Source organism: Oncorhynchus mykiss, chromosome 13, assembly GCF_057628025.1.
Source record: "Oncorhynchus mykiss isolate SJ-2025 chromosome 13, ASM5762802v1, whole genome shotgun sequence".
Classification (NCBI taxonomy): domain Eukaryota; kingdom Metazoa; phylum Chordata; class Actinopteri; order Salmoniformes; family Salmonidae; genus Oncorhynchus; species Oncorhynchus mykiss.
The window spans coordinates 57,127,943-57,149,286 of record NC_143034.1 but is presented as its reverse complement, the minus strand read 5'-3'; the positions used below and the strand labels follow the sequence as shown (position 1 = coordinate 57,149,286).

General features: G+C 40.2%; 1 protein-coding gene across 1 annotated transcript; it reads right to left on the bottom strand.

Annotated features, from left to right (window-relative positions):
- Positions 1-2,747: 2,747 nt before the first annotated feature.
- LOC110486621 (GRB2-related adapter protein 2) lies at positions 2,748-17,620 on the bottom strand. Its single transcript, XM_036941328.2, has 9 exons — positions 17,187-17,620; positions 11,594-11,668; positions 9,688-9,823; positions 9,361-9,452; positions 9,112-9,231; positions 5,328-5,517; positions 4,842-4,937; positions 4,494-4,610; positions 2,748-4,268 (listed from the first exon to the last, which is right to left on the bottom strand). The coding sequence occupies exons 3-9, from the start codon at positions 9,763-9,765 to the stop codon at positions 4,092-4,094; spliced, it is 870 nt and encodes a 289-aa protein (XP_036797223.1). The 5' UTR covers positions 9,766-9,823; positions 11,594-11,668; positions 17,187-17,620; the 3' UTR covers positions 2,748-4,091.
- Between the last annotated feature and the right edge of the window lie 3,724 nt (positions 17,621-21,344).

Here is a 21,344-nt window from a genome sequence, read left to right as displayed (position 1 = left end):
CAAGTCCATATTATGACATGAACAGCTCAAATAAACAAAGAGAAATGACTGTCCATCATTACTATGACATGAAGGTCAGTCAATCCGGAAAATGTCAAGAACGTTTAACGTTTCAGAGTGAAGGAAAAGCAGCCAACAAGTGCTCAGCATATGTGGGAACTCCTTCAAGACTGTTGGAAAAGCATTCCAGGTGAAGCTGGTTGAGAGAATGCCAAGAGTGTGCAAAGCTGTCATCTAGGCAAAGGGTGGCTACTTTGAATAAACTTTTTTTTGCATACTACATGATTCCATATGTGATATTTCATAGTTTTTATGTCTTCACTAGTATTCTACAATGTAGAAAATAGTACAAAATAAAGAAAAACCTTGAATGAGTAGGTGTGTCCAAATGTTTGACTGGTACTGTAGGCTAGTTTACCAAGCCACTAATTACTTCACTCTGGAAGAAGTTAAGCTACACTAATGATTCCCTTAAGGAAAATATAGTTTACTTAACTAAAGTTACTTTGAAACGTAGTTTACTACATCAAAACTTGTTTGTGAAAAATTATCATATGTAAATCTGAAATGTCATAGACTACAAATTGCAAGACTAAATTCAAATCTAGGTAGTGTTTTCAGTAGTTAATTCCTTTTTTTTTGCAATGTAACGCTGAAGTAATTGGATTAGGCAAGTCTGATGCTGAAAAAGAATGGAAACGATTGCCTCCTTCACTCATATTTTACTTTATTTGAAATAAAAAGTACTGTGTATTTCCAGTAGTTACATTGCAAAAAAAATTCATAACTACTGAAAACACTACCTAGATTGAATTTAGTTCAACTACCACTGAGCTACACCAAAATGTAGTTAAATTACTAGTTGAATTACATGTAGTTCACTATTACCCAACACCTGCAGGTCAGGAATGTAGTTCTCAGTGTCAGATCATTAGAGTAATTTTTTGAAAATACTTTCTCAACTACAACAAAAAATACTTAAATACAGTGCCTTGCGAAAGTATTCGGCCCCCTTGAACTTTGCGACCTTTTGCCACATTTCAGGCTTCAAACATAAAGATATAAAACTGTATTTTTTTGTGAAGAATCAACAACAAGTGGGACACAATCATGAAGTGGAACGACATTTATTGGATATTTCAAACTTTTTTAACAAATCAAAAACTGAAAAATTGGGCGTGCAAAATTATTCAGCCCCCTTAAGTTAATTTTTGTAGCGCCACCTTTTGCTGCGATTACAGCTGTAAGTCGCTGGGGGAAGTCTCTATCAGTTTTGCACATCGAGAGACTGAAATGTTTGCCCATTCCTCCTTGCAAAACAGCTCGAGCTCAGTGAGGTTGGATGGAGAGCATTTGTGAACAGCAGTTTTCAGTTCTTTCCACAGATTCTCGATTGGATTCAGGTCTGGACTTTGACTTGGCCATTCTAACACCTGGATATGTTTATTTTTGAACCATTCCATTGTAGATTTTGCTTTATGTTTTGGATCATTAGCTTGTTGGAAGACAAATCTCCGTCCCAGTCTCAGGTCTTTTGCAGACTCCATCAGGTTTTCTTCCAGAATGGTCCTGTATTTGGCTCCATCCATCTTCCCATCAATTTTAACCATCTTCCCTGTCCCTGCTGAAGAAAAGCAGGCCCAAACCATGATGCTGCCACCACCATGTTTGACAGTGGGGATGGTGTGTTCAGGGTGTTCAGCTGTGTTGCTTTTACGCCAAACATAACGTTTTGCATTGTTGCCAAAAAGTTCAATTTTGGTTTCATCTGACCAGAGCACCTTCTTCCACATGTTTGGTGTGTCTCCCAGGTGGCTTGTGGCAAACTTTAAACAACACTTTTTATGGATATCTTTAAGAAATGGCTTTCTTCTTGCCCCTCTTCCATAAAGGCCAGATTTGTACAATATACGACTGATTGTTGTCCTATGGACAGAGTCTCCCACCTCAGCTGTAGATCTCTGCAGTTCATCCAGAGTGATCATGGGCCTCTTGGCTGCATCTCTGATCAGTCTTCTCCTTGTATGAGCTGAAAGTTTAGAGGGACGGCCAGGTCTTAGTAGATTTGCAGTGGTCTGATACTCCTTCCATTTCAATATTATCTCTTGCACAGTGCTCCTTGGGATGTTTAAAGCTTGGGAAATCTTTTTGTATCCAAATCCGGCTTTAAACTTCTTCACAACAGTATCTCGGACCTGCCTGGTGTGTTCCTTGTTCTTCATGATGCTCTCTGCGCTTTTAACGGACCTCTGAGACTATCACAGTGCAGGTGCATTTATACGGAGACTTGATTACACACAGGTGGATTGTATTTATCATCATTAGTCATTTAGGTCAACATTGGATCATTCAGAGATCCTCACTGAACTTCTGGAGAGAGTTTGCTGCACTGAAAGTAAAGGGGCTGAATAATTTTGCACGCCCAATTTTTCAGTTTTTGATTTGTTAAAAAAGTTTGAAATATCCAATAAATGTCGTTCCATTTCATTATTGTGTCCCACTTGTTGTTGATTCTTCACAAAAAAATACAGTTTTATATCTTTATGTTTGAAGCCTGAAATGTGGCAAAAGGTCGCAAAGTTCAAGGGGGCCGAATACTTTCACAAGGCACTGTACATGTCATTTAAATTAAATACTGAAGTATTCCATGAATTCCTATGGAAGACTGCTTTTGAGGAGTGACAATATGGCCGACCGGTGGCTTCAAAGCATCTCATTGGCCAATACATAGCATCAGCAAGCCAGGGTTTATATACATCATTGTTTTAATTTAGACAGATGACAAGCATACCCAAACTGACATTGTAAATTTGGTAGTTCACTAACAAGACATCATTTGCTATGGCGACCTTACAATTAAAAGCAAGCACTACAAACAATACAAAAAGGTAGCAATACAAAAAGTGTAATTCCATACAGTAAATGTGTGGCAGCATAGCTCCCAGTTTTCAACCTCCAATGGATATGACACTGTAGTTGGGTTGTGGAAGTTCCCTTATAAACAGGGGCGGACTTAGTGATTTGGGTGCACAACATTTTGTTATGGGTTTTATAGTAAAGACATCATTTAACTGTCAAAAGAAATTACCTTTTAATGTGCCATTTTTGTTTAACCTGTAACCTTTATTTAACTAGGCAAGTCAGTTAAGAACAAATTCTTATTTACAATGACGGCCTACCAAAAGGCAAAAGGCCTCCTGTGTGTGATTAAAATGAACACAACAGGCCATGATGTTTTCATTTGATTGTTAAACAATCACTTCTTAAAGTAGCATCCAAACAACATTCCTTCAATTTGCAAGTGACAAACTATCTCATTGGAGATGATCCGATTATCCTAGTGAGCCAAACAACGCCCCTGTCTTTCTATATGGTTCCAATGGATCTGATTCTGTCTGGCCAAAAAGCGTATGACATGCCAAACTCTGTTTGGCCAGATTACATCAGTTACATTGTCTACACATTGTCTTCTGCCTCGATGACAATGTCAGTATTACAAGCAGCACTTGTCTTTTGACTAAAGAAATGCATTAACTTACAACATTTTTCCGTTAAATCTTCTTTCTTTCTTTTTATTTTCACTGGTTGCGTTAATTGCACATTTCTCTATCCCGCTGTGAAAGCACCTCATTGATACAGCTTAATTACAATGAAAGTCAAATTTGCAATCATATCGCGTGAAACAATGCACAGGAACTCTGTCAAGGTGGAATAGTCCATTATTATAAACCAGTTGTGAGGTCTCATGCAGAGACATTATTGGGGAAAAAAAGAAGATTGCTAGTATTTTATTATTATGCCCAGCTCAGAGAGGATGTGAGGCCTGACGCAATTGCCTCTTCTGCCTAATGGTAAGTCCGCCTCTGCTTATAAATCAATGTCATTTAGGTATGTCAATTGTATCATGCTGAGCACCAGCTTTAAAATACAAATAAATGTGTGAGCATATGTTATCAGAAATCAAATGTGAACCAATTTCTTTTTAGTCCTACAGTTTGGGCTGCTGAAGTTTCTGTGTGTTGCCTGACTCTTATCATCACAGTCCATATGATTGGAGCCCAAAGAGCGACTTTTCTCTCTCTAAGCTTTCCTCATAATGGTGTGGTATAGTTGGCAGGGAACAGACCACTTTTACCCCGCAATCTTCCTTTCCACCACGATGGATCAGAGTGATCCAAAATGTCAATGACATCACCTGCACAGAAGCCGAGCTCGTCCCCTTCCTCCGCTGTGAAGTCGTACACTGCTTTCACCTGTATGACTGCCCTCTGGTACACACACACACACACACACACACACACACACACACACACACACAGACACACCACACACACACACACACACACACACACACACACACACACACACACACACACACACACACACACACACACACACACCTGTGTTAGATAATAGTTGGCCATAGGAACCAGTAATTTCAGAGGACATCAAGGATGTGCCCCCATTTACTGACTACAGTAGGCTTACTGTACCTGTGGATGAGGTATGGTTTCAGATGTCCTTTGGGGGGCTGGGAGAGAGGTTAGGGGGGTGTTTCTACCAGGGGTGCCTATGGTGTGAGCCCTCTCCTCCATCCCAGGTCTCTTACTCTGGGGGAAGAGAGGAGAGAGGTTGAACTCAGGTCAGACTCTAACCTTTAAACCAACCTACAGTATGTCTCAGAATCACAGTAAAACATTACAAACCCAATGAAATCAAATAAAAACAATGACATGGTTTTACATGACCATGGTACATAGCAGCTTCTGAAAAACCGACATGATTCAAAAGACTGCATTGTAGGTAGTGTAGGTTTGTACTTTGGGGTGAGTGGTGTTTACCTGCTGACTGTGAGGAAGGTCTGAGGCCCTGCGGTGTGACGTGGCTGCAGTAGGGGCCCCATAGCTCCTCTCCTCAGGTAGACTCCCCCTCTTCAACTGACAACAGAAGGATGTGGACAGGAAAGGGTTAATAAAGGCCCAGTGCAGTCAAAATGTAGTTTTTATATCCTATTGTACAACAGCTGATGAAACTAACTAAAACATTTGATCAGTGCTATTTCCTGATAGTTGCTGGTTGAAAGTACAATCTACACAGGACCTTCTGTGTAGAGGTTTGGTTTTCCATGGTGACATCACCATGCAGTACATTGGTTAATAGACCAATACCATTGGTTAATTGACAATTCTGGTGCAATAGCTCACTGATTTCAGTTCCTGTATGTGTGCTTGAGAGTACAGAAGATACAGAAGAGTGGGAAGTCAAGAAAGGGAAGGAAGGCTTCACTAAAGAGTTGATTGAACTGAGATAATATACGGCTGAAATACCGGTTGGGGTGCGGATGGGCTCTGGTCATCCCGGCTACCGTCTCTAAGGTAGATGTCCCGTTGCTTGGAGATGGAGGTGTTCTTGTAGAAGTCCACCAGCTTGTTGAGGGAAGTGAATTTCTCTGACCACAGGAAGTAGTGGCCTTTGCTGTCCTTCATCACTTTGAAATGCTGCACGTCAAACTCATGTCTTAGGGGAAAGGTTTTATATATCAGTGAGGCATGTCACAACACAACATCTGGCCTCTTAGTCACATACAGTACAATGCAGGTTTAGGGTCAATTCCAATTCAATTCAGGAGGTACACTGACATTCCAATGCCAATTATGTTCAATGCTTTTCAATGAGGAATATTTGGAATTTGAATTTGGTTTAGTGTCTGAATTCATTGGAATTGAAATGGTATTGACCCCAACCCTGGTTGACACTGCCTGGGACTATTTGTATATGACATTTGTGTTGATTTGTGATAAGCATGCCGCTGTGAAGACATTTAGAATAAGCGGAAGGGACAATCCTTGGTTTTCAGATAACTTGGCAGAATTAATTATAAAAATAAATAGCTCTTGGGCTCAAGCTAGACATACAAATGCTCCTGTTGACTGGGCCTCCTTCAGAGCGCTAAGAAACAAATACACTGTATTGATCAGGAAGTCCAAATCAGATTACTATTTAGATGCAGTCGATTAGATGAACCTAAACAACCCTACCAAGTTCTGGAAGCTAATCAAATCAGTGTCAGGTTCTAATGTATCCTCTGGCCTTCCTGACCATTTAATGATGGATTCAAATGAAGTGAAGGATAAAGCCCATATTGTAGGGGATTTTAACAAGCACTTCATATCTGCTGGTTCAGTTTTTGATAATGGTGGGCCCCAGGTCTCTAATGTAAGCTCTGTTACAGTCAACTATGATATAGGCCCTCATGACGTGATCTTCCTGTCTGGGTTGTCGCCCCCCCTTGGGTTGTGCCGTGGCGGAGATCTTTGTGGGCTATACTCTGCCTTGTCTGAGGATGGTAAGTTTGTGGATGAAGATATCCCTCTAGTGGTGTGGGGGCTGTGCTTTCGCAAAGTGGGTGGGGTTATATCCTGCCTGTTTGGGGTATCATTGGATGCGGCCACAGTGTCTCCTGACCCCTCCTGTCTCAGCCTCCAGTATTTATGCTGCAGTAGTTTATGTGTTGGGGGGCTAGGGTCAGTCTGTTATATCTGGAGTACTTCTCCTGTCTTATCCTGTGTCCTGTGTGAATTTAAGTATGCTCTCTCTAATTCTCTCTTTCTTTCTCTCTCTCGGAGGACCTGAGCCCTAGGACCATGCCTCAGGACTACCTGGCATGATGACTCCTTGCTGTCCGCAGTCCACCTGGCTGTGCTGCTGCTCCAGTTTCAACTGTTCTGCCTGTGATTATTATTATTTGACCATGCTGGTCATTTATGAACATTTGAACATCTTGGCCATGTTTTGTTATAATCTCCACCCGGCACAGCCAGAAGAGGACTGGCCACCCCTCATAGCCTGATTCCTCTCTAGGTTTCTTCCTAGGTTTTGGCCTTTCTAAGGAGTTTTTCCTAGCCACCGTGCTTCTACACCTGCATTGCTTGCTGTTTGGGGTTTTAGGCTGGGTTTCTGTACAGCACTTTGAGATATCAGCTGATGTAAGAAGGGCTATATAAATACATTTGATTTGATTTCATGTGAACCATTTGATCTTTGAGCCTGTTTCTTATACTGAGGTCTATAAAGCACTAAAGGCTATAGACACTAAAAAGTCTGCAGGTCCAGACAACTTGGACCCCTACATCTTAAAGATAGCAGCTGGTATTATTACTGAACCTGTGGCTCACATTTTCAACTTGAGTCTCTTGACCAATTCCATACCTGGCATTTGGAAATCAGCTTATGTCCTCCCACTGCTAAAGGGTGGAGATCCCTCAGATGCTAAAAACTATGGTCCTATCTCTAAACTCATTATCCTGGCCAAACTCTATGAATCCCTAGTGAACTCACAATTAAAACACTTCTTAATTGAAAAGAACATACTGAGCAGGGTTCAGTCTGGCTTTAGATTGGGGCACATCACCACAACTGCAGCTATGGCAGTGGCAAATGACATCATTAATGCACTTGATAAAAAGCAACATTGTGCTGCTCTGTTTGTGGATTTAGCAAAGGCCTTTGATTCAGTTGACCATGAATTGTTGCTAGCTAGACGCAGAAAAATTGGTCTTAGTGAATGGGCAGTAAATTGGTTTAGGAACTATCTTTCTGACAGAACACACTGTGTATATACTGACAATCACAAATCTAGTTTTCTTGAGATAAATAGAGGTGTGCCCCAGGGTTCCATTTTAGCTCCTGTGCTGTTCTAAATTTTTATTAATGATTTTGGAAATGGCATGCAACCAGCAAAGTTACATCTAAATGCAGATAATACAGTCATATATTCATGTGCTCCTTCTCTGGTTCAGGCTGTTGAAGAGCTCCAGACTGCTTTTCAGTCACTGCAGGCCTCCTGTTATGGTCTCAAACTGGTATTGAATGTACAAAAAACTAAATTCATCACCTTTACCAGAGCTAGAACTCTGCCAGAGAATGTTAGCATTGTCACATCTGGTGGCTTATCCATTGAAAAAGTGTCATCCTACAAACACCTAGGTATTTGGTTGGATGACAAGTTACCCTTTAAAGTTCATGTGGATAATCTTGTGAGCTTAAATTGAAATTGGGTTTTTATTTTCGTAATAAGGCTTGCTTCCTGCTTATGGCTAGAAAGAAGCTTGTTCAGGCCACTTTTCTCTCTGTCATTGATTATGGTGACTTGTTGTATATGCATGTAACCTCCTCCATCTTACAGAGACTGGACTCTGTTTATCATTCATCCTTGCACTTTATTACAAACACCAAGTCACTCATCCACCATTGGTAGGTTGGACCTCACTTTATATGCGCAGAAAGATACATTTGTATGTGTTCATCTACAAAGCCCTTTTGGGTAAACTCCCTCTTTACCTCTGTAGTCTGGTCTCCTTCACCACCAGCAGTTACCATACCCGGTCTGCTAGGTGGTTGCTACTTAAAGTCCCCAGGACATTCACAGTATTAGGCAAGACTGCCTTCTCTTTTTGTGCACCAGAGGCATGGAATAATCTACAATCCATGCTTCATCTAGATATGTTAGTGCCACTGAATGGAATAATCTACGATCCATGCTTCATCTAGATATGTAGTGCCACTGAATGAATTTAAAATATTGATGGGAGACTTTTTTAGGCTGGATCATGTTGTTTTAATTCTGTAATGTATTGAATGTTGCTGCCTTCTTGGCCAGGTCTCCCTTGAAAAAGAGACTCTGTGTCTCAATGGGCTTATCCTGGTTAAATAAAGGTTAAATAAAAATAAATAAACAATGATAGGATGTGATGAGTTATGATTCAAACAATTTAGTTGTGTCCTGTCCTATTCCATAAATCCAAAGTCAACTGTTTCTCTGGTGCAGTACTTTCATTGTCCCCTGCTGGCTTATGTTAGATATTGCAAGGAAAAGCTGTACCAGTAATATCAAGTATAGCCTACAGAAACTGAATTCTTCCCCTGGCTCATAGACATTTCATGAGAAATGGAGGGAGATTTTGAAAATGTTCACAGATGAGTTTTGCAGGTTAACATGTTACCACATTTTACAGAGTTCATGCGGTGCAAACTCTAACCCCCCTAGGTACTGTTTTGTAATCAGTGAGCTAGCTCCCTGTAATATCCTGGCCTGAGCCTACACCCACCCACCTGACAGAGATGGAGAATTCTCCAGGGGAGCTCTGACTGCCACGGATCAGGAATCCCCCCACCTCCCTAGACATCAGGAGCTCCTCAGCAGAGCTGCGGCTTGCCGTCTCCTTGAACCAGCTGGACAGAGAGATACAGTATACAGATGTGGCTATACTTTTCTTACTTTAAGCATACAAACTCATGTTGTATGTGTGTGTTCAAATACATTTTATGGATGAGAATGACTAAACCTTAACTTTATTTCACCTTGGGGTTTGTCTCTCAATGTAGTTTTGGGGCACAAAGCCTTCCTGTCCATGCAGCTCTGCCTTAAACCACTCATCTTGACTACCTAGAATCTGATTAGGGAACAGAGATATACAAAAACAACAGAGCTCACTGTTTAGGTGTAATATTACAGCAGAATACAACAGTAGAACTTTGTGTGTAGAATTTAGGAATTAGATTAGTGGAATGTGTCTTTAAAGCCAAGTCCCACACTCCGTTGTACTACTGCCATTCTTTAGTCTTACTATGGCACGCTATTCTGAATTGTAATGTGTCTCCTCCCATTCTCTCTCAGGTCATACTCACTTTCAGAATGTCTCCCTTTCGGAAGCTCAGCTCATCCTCAGCCGTAGCATTAAACTCGTACTTTCCTCTGGCTTCCATGGCGAGCGGTGGAAGGGTCAAAGAGTTGGAACAGGGATGCAGAAGGACTGCAGTCGGTCTATGGAATGAGATGAGTCAGGGAGAGTTGTGGGTTGGTAGTTTCAAAGTAAGCAAACTATACAGTGCAGTCAAACATGTTATTTCCTGTGTTTTAGATATATTTCGACACTGAGGTTGGAATAATACTGTGTATTTGTGAAAATGATGATAATGCCATTTTAGTGTACGGGCTGTTTAAAAAGACCGCCTGAAATATCATCCTGTTTTGGTGGGATGGAGTTTTGGCAGTAAATGAGTTAATAGACCAATATGAAAGAGAGTTCCAAACTTTGTGCGCGATTGATTTCTTCATTCCGGCAGCACCCGCAGCTTTTGATACCGCAGCCGCCCCCTCCCCCTGGCTCTCTGTCCGACTCCCACCCGCTACTGCAAGAACGTGTCCCTAACCCAACCGCAGTTCCGCAATGTTACTTCAGGAGTATGTGACGCAGCTCACTTGCCAGCCATGGTCCTAGCAATTGTGTGCCCTATATAGGCAATATCAAAATGAGCAAAAAATAACCTAAGAAATAAGTTAAATTACCAGAGATTCTCACGTGGCCCATTATATTAAGCTATCGGTGTTACTGGGCTATATCAGCCAATAGGCTAGACATAGTTTGAAGAGAGCAGAGCTGGAGAGAGAGCAGACACATTCACTTTCTCTTGAGAAATGTTTTATAGCGTACCTTTTAGGAGTGGGACCATTTTCAGACGGAGATAAAAATAAAAGGTGATCAATATGTATTTCTAGGCAATGTAAACTACAGCCTAATCATATTTAGGAAGTTGATTTCATTGGAAAGATAACTGCCCCCTGCTTCTCCGCCCATGCATAGTCTATAGCTTACTATTTTAATTGAGACTACACACACACCTGATCATAGCCACAGGAAGTATGGGTACTGAGAGTGCTGCAGCACCCCTAAAAATAATAAAATGCAAAAAACAATGTTTTACTAGTCCTGTATGAAAGACTGATTTAGCTGTCTGTAGCATTTTCAAATAAATATATGATCGCCATTGTCTGTCTGATCGCCAGCTTCCACCTGCAGAATGCACAATTATAATCGCGCCTCAATGATATGTCAGACCCGCATCCCTCTACCTCTTTGCCAATAACAGCTATAGTTTTCAGTTCTCCTCCTCAGTCAGTCGACTCACAGAGAGTCCTAGCTTACTTCTAGCTAAGAAGCTTTTCTTATTATTTTTTTTACCATTTTAACTGAAAAAAATTCCAGTAAGGTACTTCATTGATAATCAGAAATGATTTGATATTGAGATGAAAATGGCTGCATTAGACCTACAACTAACTGCACTGTTTAAACAGCTTACTGTATACTTGTATTTTAGGTCGACAATGCCAGTAACTTAACTCTGGAGGGGTAATTCTGCTGAGGTGGTGCAGTGGTGGTTTGCAAAATACAATTGTTACCAGCCTAGACTAGACTATGCTGTACATTCTGTAATCTGTGAATATTGCACCTGGGGCTGTAACAACCAGTGCATGGGGGAAATACATTCAGTGGGATAAAACGCAAAACAAAAAAAAATTGTAATGGAGGAGATGACAGAAGAGAAGTTGTGCAATAAGAACACAGATTTAGTTTCAAAACCCTTTGGTTCGGTTGTATCCTTCTAAACACAAGGCTAAGTATAACTTTTTCTATTCCTAGCTATGAAGTTTAGATATGAAAAATGAGAAATAAAGAAATGGGGAAACTGGAAAATAATTTAAAAATGGAAGCAAAACAGAGAAAAGTTGTCTGAGCCAGACACTTCCCCTTACCTTCTGTCACGAAGCTGAGGAGAGAACAATTCTTGTTTCGGTAGTTCGTAGCATTCACCATGTGGTAATGTTTACCTACGGGATACATAAACAGACATGAGCATGGAGGAACAGGCAGAAGAGCGAGTCAGAGGAGGACAAACAACATCAGGAGCTGTCCATTTCCCCTTTCAATTAAGTAAAAAAAAAAGCGGTGTAATTTTTAGAGATTGAAATCTCATGATGGTAATTATCTTTGATGTTCAATTTGCTGCTCTCCCACGTGTGTGTGGTCTGCAGTGGTCTGCAGTGTATGCTCCAAAATCACATACATTATCCATCCCCAGAACCATAGATACACATGATTACGTACAATTTCATAAATCTATCCCAGCCCTACCTCTCTACCTATTCAGCCATCAGACACCGGAGGGAGCCAATACCAGCGCTGTAGTATCAGCTTCTATTGCTCACCACGGCTCCAATCCTGTACCCTGATTAAAACTCCTACTCTGCAGTAAAATACCCCTTCTGTTCCCCCTCTCTGTCTTATTCAGAGTGGATATGAGTGAGGGTAGATAGATGATAATGAGAATCATTCACAGAGCTCTACTAAGCCGGATGGAAGGCCGCATAAACAACATGAGGACAACTGAAGATTAAATTCAATTACATTAAGAAAATAGTTTCAAACTATGCGTGTTTGTCAGACCCAGATGTATCTCTTTCTCTCCCTTTTTCTTTACCAGACAGGAACTATTCATTAAACCAGAGGAGGAAACTCTCCTCTGTCTCTCTCTCTAAAGTCAACACAACATATTCACTTATTGACAGTAATAGCTCACATATCAGTTTGATAGAATTGTTTTATTTAAATGTAACCTTTATTTAACTAGGCAAGTCAGTTTTAAGAACAAATTATTATTTACAATGATGGCCTACTCCGGCCAAATCCGGACGACGCTGGGCCAATTGCGCGCCACCCTATGGGACTCCCAATCACTGACAGATGTGATACAGCCTGGATTCGAACCAGGTACTATAGTGACACCTCTTGCACTGAGATGCAGTGCCTCAGACTGCTGTACCACTCAGTAGCCCACATATGATAACAAGAGTCTTTTTTCTTGGGGGTGTGGATGAGCAAGGAGAAGGTCGAGGGATATCACCACACATTCCATTGACATAAATTCAACAAATTGTTTAATCTAAATGATTCCCACTTCAGTTGAACCATGTGTGTACACAGAAGTGCACTCAATCTGTGTTATCTAACTCCTTCGCTCCATAAAACCATGTACCGTAAACACAGTAAAACATGTATGCAGCCAAACAGGCACTTCAGTTTTAAATCACTTGCCTCACCGAATGGCTCTAATGTTTAACTAATGAAGTGAACCTCCTGATTCCATTGCAGATTAGCCCTCATAAACATTATCAATATAACTCTTACTTTTGATTTTAGATAAAACATATCCCAGCAGCTTGCTGAAAAAGCATGTACATAAACTGCATACATCCAACAAATCTCAAAATACTGTCAACTGCACTGACAAGAGAGATATAGTAAGGTAAGACACGACACTGACGAGAGAGATATAGTAAGGTAAGACACTACACTGATGAGAGAGATATAGTAAGGTAAGACACTACACTGACCACCACAACCCCTTACCCCAATGAGCATAAACCACTGATAAAATCTTTGTAAATAACACTGGTCAAATACAACCCACAAACCACTTAATCATTCTGCTGTCAGGACAATTCTGCTATTAGACAGCCGTGAACACACACACACACAGAGAGACAGACAGACAGAACCTCGTTGTTGTCACTCTAGAGCCCTCAAACTCAACTCTGGACCTCAAAGCCAGTTCCGCTGCATTTGTTCATTGTTCCCCTCTAATTATGGACTGATTTAGACCTGGAACACCAGGTCTGTGCAATTATTTATCAGGTAGAACAGAAAACCAGCAGGCTACGGACCTTACAGGGTAAGAGTTGAGTGCTCTAGAACAGGTATTTGTACACGCAATGCCGTCGGGGGTACGCCAAATTAAAATGTGATTCACATTTTTTTTTTAATAATAATAATATTTGTTTTTCTTCACATTTTCAAACAGTCCATTTATATTTTCCAACGGGGCTATACATTTGGGTGAGGTTTTTTAAAATCGCCTGAGTAGCCGTTTCACTGCCAAAAATCAAATGAAACCATCTAGTGTTCAGCGAAATAACAACACAATGTCAAATACAGGTAGCCTAGTCAAATAATTAACATCCAATCACATTAACTGTTACTCTCTCGCGGGAATTCCACTAATGGTCCATATGTAGCCAAACGTAGCTGCTGCTCATGTTGCTATCTGTACTGATGGCTCAAAAGCCATGACAGGGAGCCATAGAGGAGTGGTAACGCGCATGCAAGCAGTTGCTCCCGATGCCACTTGGGTACACTGCAGCATCCACCAAGAGGCTCTTGCTACCAAGGGAATGCCTGACAGCTTGAAAGACATTTTGGACACTACAGTGAAAATGGTTAACTTTGTTAAAGCAAGGCCCCTGAACTCTTGTGTATTTTCTGCACTATGCAATGATATGGGCAGCAACCATGTAACGCTTTTACAATATACAGAAGTGCGCTGGTAATCAAGGAGCAAAGTATTGACACGTTTTTTAAATTGAGAGACGAGCTTAAAGTTTTCTTTACTGACCATAATTTTCACTTGTCTGACAGCTTGCATGATGACGAGTTTCTCACATGACTGGCCTATCTGGGTGATGTTTTTTCTCACCTGAATGATCTGAATCTAGGATTACAGGAACACTCTGCAACTATATTCAATGTGCGGAACAAAATTGAGACTATGATTAAGAAGTTGGAGCTCTTCTCTGTCTGCATTAACAAGGACACACAGGTCTTTCCATCATTGTATGATTTTTTTGTGTGCAAATGAACTCAAGTTTACGGACAATGTCAAATGTGATATAGCGAAGCACCTGAGTGAATTGGGTGCGCAATTATGCATGTACTGGATGACACAAACAACTGGATTCTTTATCCCTTTTATGCCCTGCCTCCAGTCCACTTACCGATTCTGAACAAGAGAGCCTCATCGAAATTGCAACAAGCGGTTCTGTGAAAATGTTATTTGATCAGAAGCCACTGCCAGATTTCTGGATTGGGCTGCACTCAGAGTATCCTGCCTTGGCAAATCACACTGTTAAGAGACTGATGCCTTTTGCAACCATGTACCTATGTGAGAGTGGATTCTCAGCCCTCAATAGCATGAAAACAGGCACAGACTGTGTGTGGAAAATGATTTAAGACTGAGACTCTCTCCAATACAACCCACCATTACAGTTATGTGCATATTTTCAAGCATACCCTTCTCATTAACCTGTGGTGAGTTATTCCCAATTTTTGATGAACAAATAAGGTTTTATATGTAAGATGGTTAAATAAAGAGCAAAATTATTGATTATTATTATATTATTATTTGTGCCCTGGTCCTATAAGAGCTCTTTGTCACTTCCCACAAGCCGGGTTGTGACAAAAACTCACACTCATTCTTATGTTTAATAAATGTATCGTATAGTGTGTGTGTGGCAGGCTTACAATTATGGCAAAAAACAACATTGTAGAGTGCACTGACCCTGGTGCTAGAGGGGTACGCAGCTGGAGGTTGAATGTTTGAAGGGGTACGGGACTATAAAACGTTTGGGAACCACTGCTCTAGAGGATGGAAGTCTCAAACATGTAAAACAATAACAAAACAGTAGCCGAGTCCCCTGGGAAGAGACAGTGCAGAGCAGAGGGGATCTACTCTAGTAACATGTCACCAGTGAGGTGGGCCAGGGGCATGTTGGCAATGTGCCAACATCCCTAGAGCTCCCCTGGTACGGTGACCTGGGTGAAGGGGATATTTGCAGTGGTTTCAACTCTCACTGCCCACATTCATTTTAGCTGGATTTTTTCAGCTCCCAACTGTTTTTCTTAGCACTTTTAGTGCCTCTTCAACAGCCCAGTCGGTTGTTATATAGTCTTGTAGAGCCAAACATTCCACCATTAGTCAAAGAAATAGGATTGTGATGTCTTAAACAGATATCTTTATTAAATATCGGACATTGTCGGAGTGGTAAGATCTATTACGGAGTAGCGTGCATAATTTTCTTTGTTGGAAATGTTAGAAACGGTAAGTTTTATAATTAAGGATTTACATTATGCAAAGCCTAACTATGTGAAGGCGCTAAACATTTCTCTACACTTCACCAATCAGAGATTAGTGAGGAATGTGCAGAATGTGTTTTTGAGAGTAACTACCCAGCCAACTACCCAGCACTGAGGAAAACAGCACTAGACAATACTGTATATACTGTACATTTATAAATATCCATCCATTCTCAATTATGGGAAATCCAAATTCAACAAGTTCTATATATTTTAGTAAACAACAATTTACCACCATGTAAAGCATTGAAAGATCCAGTGATACTGTACTGTTTGTAATCTATTTGACACACCATAGTAGCTCACACTATGTCAATTAGACTGACATGGCTAGCCTACTATGATTGAATCGAGGACCTTGTTTTAGCAACAAAAAAAACAACCCCGAAAAAACATGAACTTATAAAGCTTGCTCAATAGTGCACCTGTCCTCTTCAGTGGCTTTCTATTTTAACTGAGTTTCATATCAAAAGAAAACACATTATGAACATACTTCCTCATCACATAAATACAACTATTGTTGAACTTATCTCCTACTACTCATAAATTACCACATCCCAGAGGAGAAGCTATTTGACCTTGTAGAGCACTGAGCACACAAACCAATGAGGAAAAAACGTTCAAGCAAAAAGCTATTTCAAAATACCTTTCACATCACCATGGCATGGGCAGGGGGACTATATATAAAGATCGTTTTCAAATAATTTAGCAATAAGGAAAATGTTTCAACTGTTAGGTTAAAGATAATATCTTTGTTGTTATTATTTATAATAGCATTGCATAATATGGTAACAAGTTGTCTCATAGCCTACGTATGTGCTCCAGAACTATATTGCATGTCCTTTTCACCAATGTCTGTGGACAACTGTTGGTTACTGGGGACAGTTATTGCTTGTATCAAACAGGTAGTTAAAGTTCTCTATGTGGCACTTCTTTCAATTGTCCGGTTAGTTGCCATAGATTCAGAATCTAAAAGATTTCCAACAAATTATAGGGATACCACTCTTGAGAGAGAGAGACAGTTCTGTAACCACTAAAGAGCAATGATTCACAATTCAGATGAGAGGAAGCTGACTAATTATTATAATTAATTACATTACAGAAAAAGTGGAGTGAGTATGACTGTAACAGCTGTTCATACGATTAGAGAGAGAGACTTTGATGACTATAAACCAGTCGCTGAAGTTTAATGGATTGCTCTGCATGCAGTGTCTTCAAGCCAGCATGACACTATAAAAAGTTTGGTCATTTTGGTGACATGATTTGGCTAGCCATAAAACAGTGGGTATATTACATTTACATTGATGGTTGCATCACGTATGTAAGAATAATCAAGCATTCTTCAAATGGGTCAACTGTATATTGCAATATGATATTTACCTTTATCTCATGTAAAGAGCCACGCGTTGACAGTCGCAAGAGGTCGGGAAATTTACGCAGCCAGCCAGGGCTTTGCCAACTAGATCATAATTTCAGTCAAAATTTCGCAAGTTCGCATCAAAAGGAAAACGTCATATTCGTAAAAACAAATCCGTTAAAGACTGTTTACTTCCGCGTCCTTTCATTGAAGTATAACAACGCTGAGACTTTCGAGTTCCCTCCCCAACACGCACAATAGCTGAATGTCCCAACGCGGAGATGAACCAGTTACTTGCACTTGGTTAGAGACCGCCTCTTTTCAAAAGGAACTTTTGGACTTTACTTCAAAAATGCTGATGAATAAAACTGATCACATTCATAATGTGACAATAAATAATAAAAGCTTATGCACTTGGTTAGAGACCGCACCTTTTCAAAGGGAACTTTTGGACTTCACCACAAACATTCTGAGGCACTGCATCTCAGTGCAAGAGGCGTCCATACAGTCCCTGGTTCGAATCCAGGCTGTATCTCATCCGGCCGTGATTGGGAAGTCCAATAGCGCGGCGGACAATTGGCCCAGCGTCATCAGTGTTTGGCCGGGGTAGGCCGTAATTGTAAATAAGAATTTGTTCTTAACTGACTTGCCTAGTTAAATAAAGGTTCAATAAAATTAAAATACATTTAAATGAATAATGTGACAATATGTAATAAAGGCTTATTGCATGAGGTGAAACATTATGATAAACACACACAGTATAGACTTTATTCCTGTGATCTTCCATGTGTCTTTCGGATAGGCAAATTAATACTCCTTGGCATCATCTTGAACATGTCCAAATGTTTCACATTCTTTCGGATGGCATGCATGAAGATCTCATTGGAAATGGGCTTTCCACGATAAAACACCGACACTCCTCAAGCTCTATTTCAGTAACCTACAACCTTTCTATGACAGATCGTATAGGCTAATTCTTGTCTATATCAACACATATCAAAACATATCAATGTAGGCTTTCAAACCAATATAAGTTATATAATTCAGCCTGCATTATACAGTTAATGGAAACGGATGGCTTTGGAATTTGGTTACATAAAGTTATCTACCGTCCTCATATTTCTCTTTAGAAAAATGCATGTTTGGTGTGTTTTTTTTGGCTATACATTCATAACACATGCTGCTGACCATCATTATAGAGAGCAAGCAGGGAGTTTACTCCATGCAAAGAGGCTGAGGGATAGATAGTGTAGCTCTGCCGAAGGTGGCAGGCGGTACCTTAATTGGGGAGGATGGGCTCTTAATAATGGCTGGAACGGAATTAATGGAATGGTATAAAACACATGCTTTCTGTCCTCCACTTAGCTGCCTCTTGTGCAAGTCTTCACATGTTGCTAACTAAAGCTGCAGTCTGACAGGAAGTCAAACCCATAGAGATTACAGCGGGGTTTCGCTCTCTTTTTTTCTAGTTCAATATTATTTCTTGCTGACTCTAAAGATTGGTCCACTTAGTGTTCTAGATGTAAATGACAAGTTATTTTTCACAGAGTAGAAATAACTATTCAAACTCCTCTTTTATTCTTTCACACCAGTTGTAGTGAAGTTGTAATAAAGATCACCAGATTAAGTCAGCGTAGTTGGCAATGAAATTCCACATAACATTGTTCAGCTGTGACAGCAGCAGAGGAAGGAATGTGAATGGACAGTAGAGTAAACATGAAATTCAGTTGACATGGGGAAGTAATGTGTAAGCCCCCAGGGTTCAGTCTATAGCTGCACCTGCAGGCCCTCAGCTTAGCACGATTCAACCCTCAGAACCAGAGTAGCAACAGGGGAAAAGTTTTGGACTAAGTAGTATAGATGATCTTTCTCTTTCAAACATCTGGCTTGTACTGTAAGTTTATGATAAACTTTCTTTCTTTCTATAGCGACTACGGTGTATTGCACTGGAAGTGTGAAAATCTATAGTGACAGCCTTCCATTTAACTGTAGTTTACAATTTACAATTTGCAATGTTACAGTGCTTACGACAGCACCTATTACAATGTCAACACAACATAATGAAGTGATAGAGAGAAAGAGGTGTGTCAGCATAATTTATTGCTAGGCAGGCAGGGTATAAAAGTCCTATTGTAATCGGACATATTTCTATTCAATTTTGCTAATGTTAAGAATATGATCAAATATGAAACAATGCTCAACAACACAAATAGTTAATAAAAAATAAACAACATAATCAAGGATTTAGTGCATATCAATGTCCTTCCAATTAATGGATTTGATCAAAACATCCAGCTGATCAAAACATGTAGGCCTACAGTATATTTATGGAGAAGGGAATACTCTCCCATTTATTTACAGAGCTTTTGGTTTATATTTAAGCAATAAGGCCCGAGGGGGTGTTGTATATGGCCAATATACCACTGCTAAGGGCTGTTCTTATGCACGACGCAATGCAGAGTGCCTGGATACAGCCCTTAGCTATGGTATATTGGCCATATGCCACAAACCCCCCAGGTGCCTTATTGCTATTATTAACTGGTTACCAACGTAATTAGAGCAGTAAAAATAAATGTTTTGCCATACCCGTGAAATACCACGGTTGTCAGCCAATCAGCATTCAGGGCTCGAACCACCCAGTTTATAATACATTTTTTATCACTCTGCAGTAACATCATAATTTCACTATGGATCCTGCAGGTTCGTCCAAAGCTTCTATGATGAGCAATATATCCAGTATATGGGAAATGTAGTATTTTCTTCAAAAAATGTTTATGTTTGTCCTGAAAATACATTTTCTTACTTGAACAAAATCTACAGCATTCTACGGAAATGCCAAAAAGGGATCAAAAAAGGAAACCAAAAAATAATTTAAAATACAAACATACTTTAAATGAATGCTTAGCTTGCTGTTACTATTTCAAAGCTTTTAAAAAGATTCAGGCCAAACAGTGTTGAGTCTATTGCAACATTCCTATTAAAGCTGCCTCTTTGTAAGAACCTTCCATCATCACGCTCACATACTTTCAGTGGTGTGAAGTACTTAATTAAGTAAAAATACTTTAATGTACTACTTAAGTGTTTTTTTTTTTGTAGCTTTACCTTTACTCAAATATGACAATTGGGTACTTTTTCCATCACTGAATACTTTACATGAGTGGATATATCCTTTATGGATCATGACCCAATAAAAGCATCATTTAATATTTGACTGATTCATTAGGAAATCAATTGCTGCATATCTGTTATAAAGAAGAGGTGGTGGTTAGGGGGAGGTGAGCTCCCTATCCAATGAATTAGAGTCGGATTAATCATAATCAGTCAAATATTCAATAACGTTTTTCTTAGGTAGTGATCCATAAAGGATATATCCACCTACGTACAGTATGTGAGTGTGGAAGGTTGGAAGGTTCTTACAAGGAGGAAGATTTCATTGGGATTTTGCAATAGACTCAACACTGTTTGGCCTGAATCCCCAGCCTAACTATGTCAGCAAACCAGCCAAACCTCCTCATTTACAGCTGCAGGTTCCACACTCACTCACATCCGTTTGTGACCAACCAGCGGCGTAATGTGTGTGTGTGTGTGTGTGTGTGTGTGTGTGTGTGTGTGTGTGTGGGACACCAGTGTCAGACACTTTCTGGGCATGAAAATATTTTTGCCACTAGATGGGGCCCTTAGCATAGAGCAAGAATGCTGAGAAGATCATCTGAGTTGATGCGGTACATGTACAGCAGAGGAGGCTTGTGGGATGAGCTATAGGAGGACAGGCTCATTGTACTGGCTGGAATGGACTATATGGAACAGGTCAAACATGTGGTTTACATATGTTTGATGTGTTTGATACTTTCCATATGGGTGTGCCCATCCAGAAAGATGTCTCCTCATGGATATAACCCATTTTAACATGGACATTGCCGTTGAGGGCTTCCACCATTTTAAAGTAGTCAACTGTGTAGGTATTCCTATGAGTTGGAAGGAATCAGCCAATGAAGAAGAACAACAAATGTACTAAATTAAAATGGAGATCGCTTCAATTGAGCTGCCCATGCTGTCACCGACACTATAATGACACAGATACAAAGATGAGTCCTATATCTAGCTCTATGGGTGCTCCGTTACTCAGTACATCGCATTTTCAAATCCCTCCCAACAACCCTCCCATGCGCGAAATGAGCAAT